We start from the raw sequence: 12,341 nt of genomic DNA on the forward strand, positions 1-12,341 counted from the left end.
AGAATAGTTCAAACTAACCTGTGAAGTGTTTTTTTTTTTTTTTACCAAATTCAGTTTATATAAAAGCTATGAACGCTTTTGTCACCTCAGCAAAAAGTTAAATGAAAATGAAAGCAAACAACCACAAAAGGAAACGGGTGATTATTCTTTTCTCAAAAGGTCGGAATTTAGTTGTTGGTTACGGCTCATTTTAGCAGAAAATGTTACAGTCATGTCAAATAGAAAAAAAAACTCTACTCCAAAAATAAAGTTCATAACATGATTGCATGTGTGAGTTTGATCTGTTTCATTAGTGTAATTTCTGTTTTTGTTTTTTTTTTTGACTGGGAAAAAAAAATAATAACCTGAGGTGGATTACCCATGATGCCTTGCTGCAGCTATAAAACCAGCAGCCGACTAGCGGAGATCCGCAGACCTGCTGTGTTTATGCGACTAGTCGTCCTCTCATGTAAGCACTTGCGTTAGAGGCTTTAGCTACCGTCAGGTTTTTGTGTCAATTTACGAATGCTGAACATATCTGTGGAGCTCCTGTTGAACAGCAATAGTTTTAGTTGTCAAAAAGGATCTAAAGACCCGTGTTTCCTCGAAGCTATCATGCTGAACACAGAGGAAAGGTAGGGTGATGTTCGTATTTTTACAGAAACATTGAAAGCAGACGTTAACACTTGTGTGTGTGTGTGTTTGGGGGGGGGGGGTTTGTTTGTTTTTTTCCCGTTTTCTTTTGTCAGTCGGCCATGACAGCGCAGGCTGTTTTTAGTTCCCAGCTTGAAGCTCGCGAAAAATCTAGAAACGCGGTGGTTGAACTGGCAGATACTGAAGCGCTGTGTACGAACCAAACTGTGCCGTGGTGAAGTTGGTTTGATATTGGATATTCGACAGATATTCACAATAAGGAAATAAGGTGTCTTTTTTTTTTCCAAATACCTCCCAAGCCTTGTGACCTAGTGACTCCAAAAAAATGCAGAATAGTTCTCCTATGTAGTACCAACCGCACACACCTTTTTTTTAAAGCCAATTGTATGCACATTCTATTTTAGAGACCATTCCCTATAGGAAATAATGGCTTTTCCTTAAAAAAAAGATATTAAATAGAATGTGCATACAATTGGCTTTAAAAAAAAAGGTGTGTGTGGTTGGTACTACATAGGAGAACTATTCTGCATTGGTTTGGAGTCACTAGGTCACAAGGCTTGGGAGGTATTTGGAAAAAAAAAAGACACCTTATTTCCTTATTGTGAATATCTGTCGAATATCCAATATCAAACCAACTTCACCACGGTCCAAACTGTAGCTCTTCCCTGTATGTTTGCAGATGGACACAACAATGCAAAACGGTGGTTAATTTCCAGATATACACCTTTAAAATTGACTCTTAATCAGTCATTAGCAGAACTAACTGTAAGTCAAAATGAACTACAGCTATGTTAATAGGCAGATGTAAGCTTGGAGAGAGATTTAGTTTATTATTACTGTAGTTATTCTCACACATGGATGCTATGGAATTTTAGTTGGGATGCCTGGCTCTGAAATAACTCTGACTGGCCAAATGCTAAGATATTTAGATTTCTGTGACCTAAAATCACCTGATTGGATGGTGTAGGTTGAGGCTGGGGTTTCTGCCTCTGTGCATACTGAACATAGCCTTGTTGTAGCACCTCTTTCACTGTGTGGTTGTGATGTTACTGTGAGCATACACCAGGGTGTTGTGCTTTATTGCATCACCGTAGTCAGCCCAGTACGGGTATTGGGGGCAATTCTCTGGTGATTTTATCTTTTAATAAGTGATGCATGCTTATTTTCATCGAAGCATTTTCACGGTCAAATTGCTCCGTGAATGTTCTCTTTGTCCGCCGCTTCACTTAGAGACAGAAACTCTCTCTGGGTTTATCATCTGACCTGCAGTGGAGGGGGAGAGGGAGAGGTCCACCAACAACGGCTGTGACCCCTTCAGCTGAAGCCTGCATCAGTCTGGTTACATAACCCCGTCCCCTTCCGCGGGTTCACCTCTCAAGCATCAAAGGAATCTGTGTGTGGTAGTAGTGTGGAGGGGGGGCATTCACTCAGAAATTATCCTGAGATACCATGGTGCCGCTAAGTGCCCCTTTTAATTGACTGGCAGAGGGATCTCTTGAGTGGTTGCTGGGAGATTCAGGGCTGTATTTTTTTCCATGATGAAACCAGAACATAAACTGTGCCCAGTCACTTCCAGCTGACATGTGGAAGCACCGAGCCTGGCTTTCAAGCTCCTCCTGGAGGTATTGTTTTTTTGTAAGTAAGCTGATAAAGAAGCGGGAGTTTTTGGAGCAGTTGGGTCTTTAAATGATCAGTTGAGGTATGAAATTTACAGACTATTTGACATCTCGGTTGTAAGGATGTGTTGACTCCTCTCTTGCGCTGCCGGCTTGTATCGTCCTTCGGGGTGTTGGTTGGACAGAAGAAGACATTTGAAGACCTCGCTTTGGACAAAGGTTGTTATGTGACCTTTTTGGGGGGTTTTTTGTTGTTGTTTTTTGGTTGAGCAGCTGTTTAATCACAGCTCTTCCTCAAAGACATTTGGGCAGCATATCAAAATGAGTCGCTTTGCTTTCAATCTAAATGGACATGCACGTTTACCACCACAGCCATACCAGAGTGCTCAGGCAAAGCCTGTGTGGAGTTCAGCTAATGCAGGTGTGAGATTCCACAGCTTTTTAATTGGGTGGAACAACTCTGTAAGAGGCGTCCTTTAAAGTTTAATGCTTCCTCCTCCCACATCTTGGTTGGTTTATGTTTTTTTTTTTTCAGGCTAAAGGCTGATTTATACTTCTTTTAACTGCCCTTGGGCTTGCGTCTTGCGCGTATGTTAATGGCTCGAGACGTTTATGCTTAATTTTGCTTTGTCGGAGGTTGCGTGTGCTGCGTGGCGATTCACTGCCAGGACAGTAGGTGGAGTAGTGGGTTTTTTCAATGACAAGCCTACTATGATGAAAGGAAATTCACCGCCAGGACCTCTTCGAGTGGATTCATGCTTCTTCTTCTTGTAAATAGCCGGTATTTTGTCAGATTTTCAACACCTTGGGGGTCTAAACGACTACTTTCTTGCCTGAAAATGTTTCAAATGTTGCTAAAGTTATATATTTACAGAGTTTATAGCTTAAGGGAAATCAGCTTTTCAGGCTGGCTGATTTGGGCTCGGACAGGAGTGAAGTGCACTGTGTGTAAACGCTCTGCACACTGTCAGATCGATGAGTATGCCGTTTTCAAGTAGTAGGCGGTTTCGACCACAGCCAGTGGCTTGCGTCTTGCGTAAAGTTTAGAAAATTGAGGTGACACGCAAGCACGCAAGGGGGGGGGCTTGCGTTGCCGACTATAAACCAGGCTTTAAGCCAACCTTGCGAACGGTGTCTTTTTAAGCAGTTTAGTGCTTTGTTCTGTGATCCCTGTTGTCTTTAAGAAGCGGTTCAGCTCCTCACGTTGTTTTTTTTTTCTTTCTTAACCCCTTCAGTGCTTGTGTAACTGGCTTGGGTATGTTTGTTAACCTCTGTGTTCTGACCAGTCATGCACAGCCATGTGGGTTTATGGGTCAGAGCCATTTGTTTTAACAGGAATACGTCCTTCCACACTCGGGTTTCCGAGCACATGTTCCTTTCCTGTTTGTGTCTCAACATCTTTCCCGTCTCACTGTTCTGCTACACTTCCAGGGTTTTTGAGTCTCTAAGTTATGTTATGTGCAGAGTCTGGGTTTGTCTTGAGTATTTTTCCATGACTAAGATGCTAATTACAGTGTCAACTGGTTTTGCTGTGTCTTGGTCTTTTAGACGAGCTGTCGGAGAGCTTCCTGTTATGGTCGACTTCTGTGGATTTTGACTTTTGGCCAGCCTCTACCTCAGCGGCCCGGCCTAACCGGGCCATTCATCCCCCTGAAACAATTCACCTGAATCAGATCTCATAACAACTCACTTCTCAGGAAGAGCAACCGGGCAGTGGGAAGCATTCATCCTTTAAAAAGATAAATAAATAAATCCCTCACCCCTCCCAACACAACGGGACAATGACGCACTTGGCATCGCTGTGTCTCACTGAAACACACAGACGACTAAATCCTCACCGACATATTAATACTGCCCGAGCGTGCGAATGTGCTTGTCCTCCATGCTGGTACGGTCTGTGTCAGTCATCGACTTGAAGACGTAACCCATATTCTGTTTTTAGGGTGACCTTCTGACTTATTTGGGAGGGTGGCAGCTAAAGGGCAGCTCTGCAGGAGGAGGGTGGAGAGGGTGGCTGAAATGTCAGAGGCTTGTTTTGCCTTTCAAAACAAGCTGGTATTTCCATCAAGGGCAGAGTGTCTGAAAGGGAAGATGGGAGGGGTGGGGGGGTCGGAGAAGTAGGTCTTGACATCTTGGCAAGCGCTCTTGTTTATTCATCCATCTGCATCCTACCTGTTGTTCCCAGGCAGTCGATATCAGTTTGGTGTCTGTGAAAGCAAACAAGAGACTCTTGGCTATCGGCAATATTTTAATGGCGGTGTCAACTTTTCTATCACACAGTATTTTAGAAGGGACCATTATTTTGCTGTCCAAGACTATTTTAGTGCTCATTTGCTGTACTTTAGTACAATTTCCAGATACTAAGATGCTTTATATTACTTTACTTAAGACTCAAAAAATAAATAAATAAATTATTCAACTGTACTTATGTGTGCTCAGATTACTCACAAAACATCAGAAACGTTGCAAAATACCTACTACAATATCCCAAAACATGAAGGAATCCATTAGACCTAAACACTGGACACTAAACAATATTTAAAATGCTGTAATACAGCTCTTACTCTTAATTTTGGTCAAATAATCTAAATGCACCTCTGGAGGATGTGAAGCAGTGGTGCACTAAAATGGCACGTATAAGAGACTGATGTAATGCATCAGTTCATATGTCATCCCTGCATTGCTAAGAACTAATTGGAGAGACGAGAGTGCCCACAGCTGCTGCTGCAACATGAATAGGCCCGGGCATCGTTTGCTTTGTTTTCCACTGCTCACTCTCTGGGCTCGTGCAGATCAGGTCGCCCAGGTTACCTGTCCGGTTGGCCGGGAAACCGCGGCACACCTCCTCCGCTCCACAGAAAACACAGGTGCATGTAGGTCGATCTTCCTCTGTCGCGCGTGACTCGGAGACTGGCACTCGCTGACGGAACGGGTCAGTCTCCCCTGTTGCACTTAAAGATAATGGGATGTTGGTGCTGTTTGAAGGCCAAAGTTTGACGAAACGAGGATCCCACGTCCTCGTTTTCCAGCCCGTCTGCTGTCCGACACCCTGTCTGAAACACAAAACGCAGAGGATGTGTTGCCAAACGGCTCGCAAAGCTATTTACAGAGGTGTTTACGGATCATGTGCTTGTTTATGATAAATGCCTCCCACCACACGCACAGCCCATTAGGAACAATTTGAACGCAGTAATAAATCAGGCTTAGATTTAGTCACTGTGGCGGGCTCGTCATAATAAACAAACAGCCTTTGAGGGGGAGAGTCTGTGGACTGGAACTAGCTACAAGCAATCCTACATATGCTTGTTGGTTTTGTTCTGCTAACGCATTAGAAGAAGAAATACTGAAATCTATAAATATCCAAACTGAGGTTTGAGACCGGGTTACAGTCAAAGTGCAAATTCTTCTGATAAGAAAGTTGTTTGGCAGATCCGGTTTAAAACGCAACACTGCTTGTAGCACTAATGAAACTACAAAGGGGAGGAGTCTGTGCAGAGTTCTAACGAAGCGTTTCACCTGCTCGGTGATGGCGTGGGAGAAGCAAAAAGCACAGGGTTTACATCACCGCCGATGAGCCGTCATCAGTGGCTCAGTTTCAGCTCTGCTGCATTCTTGAAAGTTCTTCAAAGCTCTGTTTGCACAAAGCGCCTGTCAAGAGACGGAGATGAAACGGAGGCTCCCGGCTGTTGTATTCCAGCAGTCTTGTTGTAGGAAATTGGCCCAGTCGCATCGCTGCTGTGTGAATGACTAAATGTGAGAAACACTGAATGCACTCGGACATCTTTGGAAGCAGCTAAACAAACCAGATTCCTTTAGTAGAAAACTGAGAAGAACTTTGTGTAACTGTTAGTTTGACAGCTAAACCGAATTTCTTCTTTATTGGCGGGCCAGTCTTTTTTTTGAGAAACTATCCTTTTCATTGTGTGGGATTTGTTTGACTTTTGTTTAAAAAAAAAAAAAAAAGTAAAAAAAAACTTTTTTAACCTGTACGTAATAAGAGGGTACGATTTTGATGAGGAAAATCTGACAGTGGTTCATCTTTGTCCTTGCAGTTCCTGGTTAGCAGGGTCTTTGATGCCCAGCTCCATCCCTCAGGCTCCAGGGCCTCTGTGGTGCTCCTGATGCCCCTCACCCACAACTGAAGATCCCGGGTGGGCGAGGGACTGTGAGGGATCACTCTCATGGCGTGCTACTACACAAGGTAACAAAACTATTTTGTATCCACGCAGCAGCTCGACCAATAATGCTAAGTGCTACTTGAAGGCAGTAACGGTGCGAGCGGTGACGAGGTTACGGGCTTTAATATGCACCTATTGGACTCATTGCTGCTGTACTAAACCCCAAAAAGATTATTTCAGCTGTTAGTGTAACATGAACACAGGTCACTCTTTCCCATTTAAAACTGGGACTCATGAGGAAAAGCTTAAAACATGGCTAATGTTTGTAGTGATTTAACTTATGTAAACGTAATCCTTTGAAGCCAAATGCCCATCTTTAGTTTCTCCCTTTTTTTATTTTATTTATTTATTTCTTTTTTTTTTTAATGGTTACATTCACAGCACTGAGTACAGGAAGTGCAGCTCACAGTGCAACTGCAACAGGCTTCCAGAAGTCAGCCAATCAGAAGAAGGCAGGTTTCAAGGGGAGGGGGGCTCAGACTGCTTGTTCCAGACAGAAGATGAGCTCAGGTGCTGCACTTGGCCTATAAAAGATGAACGTTTTCTTAACTGTGACCCTTCTACAATTGTGGAATGTCAGAATTAGGTGTAGATTTATATTTATTTTGTATATAAATGTAAAATGGAGCTGGAAATTGGCTCAACAGTTGTTGTTTGTTTTTTTTAAAGTGGGCACATGTGGTTCTGATGGGCTGTAAGCACCTCAGATAATAATTGGGTTGAGTGCTTCATCCCTCAGGGACCATTTTCTGATTCCATGCACTGAACATGAACAATAATGAGTCAAACCCTTATTTTGCAAAGTCACTTTTAAAGCTAAAACTAAAATTAATCTTTCTCATCCATTTTGGATTTAATGCATGAATTCTTTCATTCACCTGGTTTCCTTTTGGGCACGCTCAGATTTAAGGGCATGAACTGCTTAATTTAAATCTCTTTGTTTTTTTTCCTTTTCGAGCCAGTGTGTGTGTGTCAGGTTGTCCCCCAGACATGTGACTGACAGGCTCAGGGGGGGCGGATTAGAGATCTTGGATCAGACAGATCAGTCATAACTGTCATCAACATCCTCATCTGTCCTCAGTGAGCGCTTAAGCAGATTTCGGTCACAGCTCTGAACAAGACAGTTGTTTTTTTTTGTGGGGGGGTTATGATTTTTTTTTAATTTATTTCTTCACTCTTACATGGAAGTCGGTCGTGACATGTTTTTCTGACACTTCTGCTGAGTGTTAATGACTAAGCTGGCCAAAAAGCACTTTTCTGCTTTTAAAATAGAATTTATGCTGCAAAATGAAATTCAGTTAATGAATAGAGCAAAGTTGTTTTTTTATAAACCACGTGTTTGTTACAGCATAGAACGCCGATGTGATATTTTTATTCATTTTTAAATTTCTTTGAGCATGTAAATCTGGCTTCAGAAACCTCCTTATTCTGAATCTGTTGCGCCCCCCCCCCCCCCGCTGTGTTGATGCAGGATGACAAGTTAACAGTGACGCAGGCCGCTCCAGCGAGTGGGAACCTTTCTCTCCTCCGCTTCCACTACCAGCTGAGTGAACGCCGCTCGGCCTTCTGGGATACGGCTCTATCGGAGGACAGCCTCTTCCTGGAGATTCCAGCTGGCCCGCTGGTGGAAGGAAGTAAAGAGGGGTACGTTCAAGAGGGTGTTTCCATTAAAACACCGAAAATGCTGCATCTATGTTGTGTGTTGAGCAGACAGTTTAGTGAAATCCTTTTATTAGATCTCATTTTATTTGTAACATTTTTTTCATAAAAGTGAGATGCATTTATTTCAGAAATCATTTTTTCCTCTCGACTGGAGCAGTTTAGTCCGCGGGCTTTTGTTTTGGAGGCTGTTTATCACGATCTTTCAAAGCTAGAAGTGCTTAAAGGAATGAATTGCTGCTGATAACTTGGCATTTCTCTGGCTTTTTATTTTGCTGTAATCGCTCCCCGGACAGAGTAACCTTCCCTGCTGCAGGCCCAATGCCAGCTTTGCAGCTGCCACTGCATTATTATGTAAAGTTTCAGTGCTTATGTAAAAAGAAGGGGGGGTGGGGAGTTTGTGCGTCATCACCACTCCTCTTTCCCTCGCTCACTGACTTGCTTGTCTCCCCGTGTCGTCCTCAGGCTAACCGCCCTGCTCGAATTCGCAGAGGAGAAGCTCAAAGTTAACTTCGTCTTCCTGTGGTTCCATAAAAGCAGAGAAGATCGATGTAAGGACTGCTGCTTTTAAAATTCTGCTTTTTTTTTTTTTTTTTTAGGCAGGGTTTGCTCCTGCTAGCCATTAATACTTAATGTGAAGATGCAGAGATGGTTTCAGATGTATAAAACATTATGGAGACACGGTAAACTGGGAATAGACTGCAAGGCCTGCATCAAATTTGAATGGTCTGTGCCAGTTTTGGGCTTTTTTTAAAAAAATTTTTAACAGCCCACATATAAAGGTTTTCCTGCTGACCGGTCTCTCTCTCTCTCTCTCTCTCACTCTCACTTTCCCCCCCCCCAGTGTCTATCATCAAGACGTTCCACTACATGGGCTTCGAGATGGTGAAGCCGGGTAACCCAATGGTACCAGCCCGGCCCGATCTGGCCTTCATGGTTTACTCTCTGGACAACAGCAGCTCGGATGAAGAGTGACTGCCACCGACTCCTGACACCTCCCACTCCCACCCTCACCCCACCCACACAATCACACCCTCTCCTTCCTTTTTCTTTTTTTTTTTTTTCCCTACTTCTTCTTCCTGAACCAAACCTGCCTTGATTTTTATTTTTTTACCCTCTGACAACAACCCTCCACCTCGGATATCGCCCATCACTGATGGCTGTGTCGCCCTGTTTCATACAGACTTCTGATTACTCTGCAGCCGCCCCCACCTCCCCCTCTGAAGATGACAAGAGATTGAAAAAGCAGGGAGCGGTGTAATTTGAACCGTGTCGTGTGATTCGGCCTTTTCTTTGTTTTTACCCCCCCCCCGATTCCTCTTTTGATCACATGATTTGTCTGTGTTGCCGTTAACAAGACAAACGACTGCTGGACATTCAGATGAAGGTGGTGTTTTACACTAAAATTCAGCATATCTCCTCTGACAGCTTCTACCTTTTTTTTTATAAGAGACTTTGGTTTGTCTTTGAGTGCTGTATACCACACAAGCTGTGTCGTTAGGGGTGTAAGTAGAGAATAAAATATTATTGCTTTATGATATAGATTGGCAAAAGCCAGATCTGCTACTCATGACTTTATTTTTATTTTTTTTCTTCTTTACTGTTCCCTCTGCAAACACATTGAGGCATCATTCCAGCACACGTCACTCACTCTGTCTTGAGCTTCTCAAGTATTTCATTGAAATCACCGAGCTGGGTATCCTTAGTTTTCTGTTTAAAAGCGTAACAGGATATCTGATATATCTGAAACTTAAAATGAGCACAGGCGTGTTTTTTTTTCTTCTTCAATGAGGCATTTAGTGGCAGAACCTGAGAAATGTATTGTGACACGGCTGTGTGACTGAGATGTATACAGGAGAAGTGAAAGCTGAGGCAAGTCGAGCCTTTTTCAGCCGTGCGGACACATCCACAGTACAATCCTGCACCAGTTAAAAGCTTTGTAGAAATTGAGGGGGGGTGAGGGAGGGTCGCTTTTGTGCCTAAAGAGGAGAGTGCAATGTTTGTTAGTCTTTTCTTTTTTTTTTTTTTTTTTTTTGGTTACTCTCAAGTCTTATTGAATGTCAGTTTTCACCCATGCAGATTCAGACCTGTGCTTTGTTGCACCCTCTGGGGTTAAAACAACAGGAGCACCTCAGGTGAATACCATATATGCAAGTAGAGTTAAAATCAAGAAGAAATCCTGTATAGTTTTGTTTTTATTTTCTAGATTTTAGTTCTCTGAACAAACCGCCAAAGAATCCCGTCTGTCTGCCGTCGATTCAAATCACCTTACTTATAAAATCCAGCTAATCTTAACCTGATATGGTATGTAAAGCAATATTAACCGACATTCCCCATGCGCTCCGTACTTATTCTAACATCTCACTCAGAAATATGTTAGTCTGTCCCATGTTGGGGTTTTCCTACTGCACGTGTTTTCCGATCATACCAGTCTTCATTGCTACTGATTGAGCCCTGACTATAAGCTGTTAGGAAATATCATTTTATGGAGTTTTTCAGAGGTATATTTTTATCTGAATATTTCTTTTCTGTTTGTTGTGATATTGTAGGGACTTATTGTTTGTTCTCAGTGGTTTAGTTAGCAACCATTCGGTGACAATCCACACTTGTATACAGATTTTTTTTTTTTTTTTTTTTTTGTCTTTTTGGGGAGGGCAGGTCAATAAATGTTGTTAAATAAAAGTGTCTTTTGTATTTTTCCTTTTTTCAAACAAACAAACAAACAAAAAAAGATCTAATGTGAAACTAAAGCAGTGGCTCTGCTTCAGCCGATTGATGACTCATGTTCTAATCCCCAGCCGCTTCACGCCATAAGTGGCAGCGAGCTTCCAAGTCGGTTGATGCGGGGCGGATCTATTTTCAGTGCCTGGGCCAGAACACACTCAGCTGCTCTGTCAGGCTCTTGGAAACAGCAGCAACCTTTTGTCTCCTGAAGGTGAAAACTGTTCGGGCCTGAATTCAGAGCTTTGGGCTGGGAACGCCGACGTCTTGGAAAAGGTTTAACCAAAGGAGAAATATTCTTAAAAAAAAAAGTTTACTTGTTCTGATTTGTCTTGTAAAATCTTACCTTTTTTTTTTTTTTACTGTAGAATTGAAGCAAAAGAAGAATGTTTAACCCATTTTGCTGGTTTAGGAAAGTCCCTGTCAATGCTGATATTCAGCTGCTACATGAACTGATGCCTTATGCACATGTAGGGTGCTTCGAGTCTGTCTGAAAGCCCCCTGCTGCTGGAGCATCATATATATATATATATATATTTTCTAGCCCCATCCCCCACCATCAGCATCATGTCACAGCAGCAAGTTGAGGCTGTGCCACTAATCCCCTGAACCAAAAATAAGAGGCAGATAGGAGCCTCCTGGCCTTAATCTTATGGTCACTTTACATAAACTCACCTTTAGATGGAAGCTGATCACCGGTTACGGCATCAGCTGCACTTAACTGCACGGCATTTCTCAGAAAGTGCCTCTGCGCACGTCCTCGCATCTCAGTTTCCAACGTCCTGTTTGTGGACTTAAAACCAGCACGTCAGCAGCTAATCCGCTCTGAAGATACTAAAACTGCTGCAGATCAAATGTTCTCAAATGTTCTCTGCTCCTACTCTGTATGGTGACCTGCCAGACAACTGCTGAGTGAATCCACCACCAAGTGGGTTTACTGGCTCTGGTGTTTACACAGTATGATCTTCAGCAGAAGGTGGGGTTCTCATTGTGGAGATGGATGTTTCAGCTTCTTCACAATGCCACATTTTGAATATTTTCAATAGAAAATAAAGATTGCAGCTGCAATACCAACTAATCTAATGATCAAGAATGCCACTACCTGAGCTTGAAAGTCAAAGCTTTCAGTATTAACATCCATCCCCAGTTAAAGAGAAACGCAAAGATTCAGTAATTGATGTCTCATATTTCAGAACGGTTTAAATTATGCATTACACAATTCGTACAAAATACGCTGAGTCCATCTGTCTTGCTCTAGAATACATTATGTCTAATCCTATGTTGAAAATATAAATCCACATGAATAAGAGCAAAATAACTTAATACCCTCAAAGTGGACTAAAAATACTCCAGTTTTCATGTAGTCGTATTTGTGCGAATGTCTGAAGGCCGTTCTATACCTTCACCGTGGTATCGCTGGCAAAAAGCTAACAATGCATAGGCTCCTGAGATGAGGGAGCAAAGAACAAAGAAGCAACAAGTGAAAACCACAGAGAGCAGCTGTCGCTCCACAATCATTATTTATTCAACACTT

General features: G+C 42.6%; 1 protein-coding gene across 1 annotated transcript; it reads left to right on the plus strand.

Annotated features, from left to right (window-relative positions):
- Positions 1-404: 404 nt before the first annotated feature.
- On the plus strand, positions 405-10,768 carry oaz2a (ornithine decarboxylase antizyme 2a). Its single transcript, XM_075470399.1, is given in 6 exon segments — positions 405-614; positions 6,302-6,368; positions 6,370-6,450; positions 7,899-8,071; positions 8,552-8,637; positions 8,931-10,768. Coding segments are annotated over 6 exon segments (648 nt in total). The 5' UTR covers positions 405-504; the 3' UTR covers positions 9,062-10,768.
- Positions 10,769-12,341: the final 1,573 nt, after the last annotated feature.

Source organism: Odontesthes bonariensis, chromosome 7 (genome assembly GCF_027942865.1).
Source record: "Odontesthes bonariensis isolate fOdoBon6 chromosome 7, fOdoBon6.hap1, whole genome shotgun sequence".
Taxonomy (NCBI): domain Eukaryota; kingdom Metazoa; phylum Chordata; class Actinopteri; order Atheriniformes; family Atherinopsidae; genus Odontesthes; species Odontesthes bonariensis.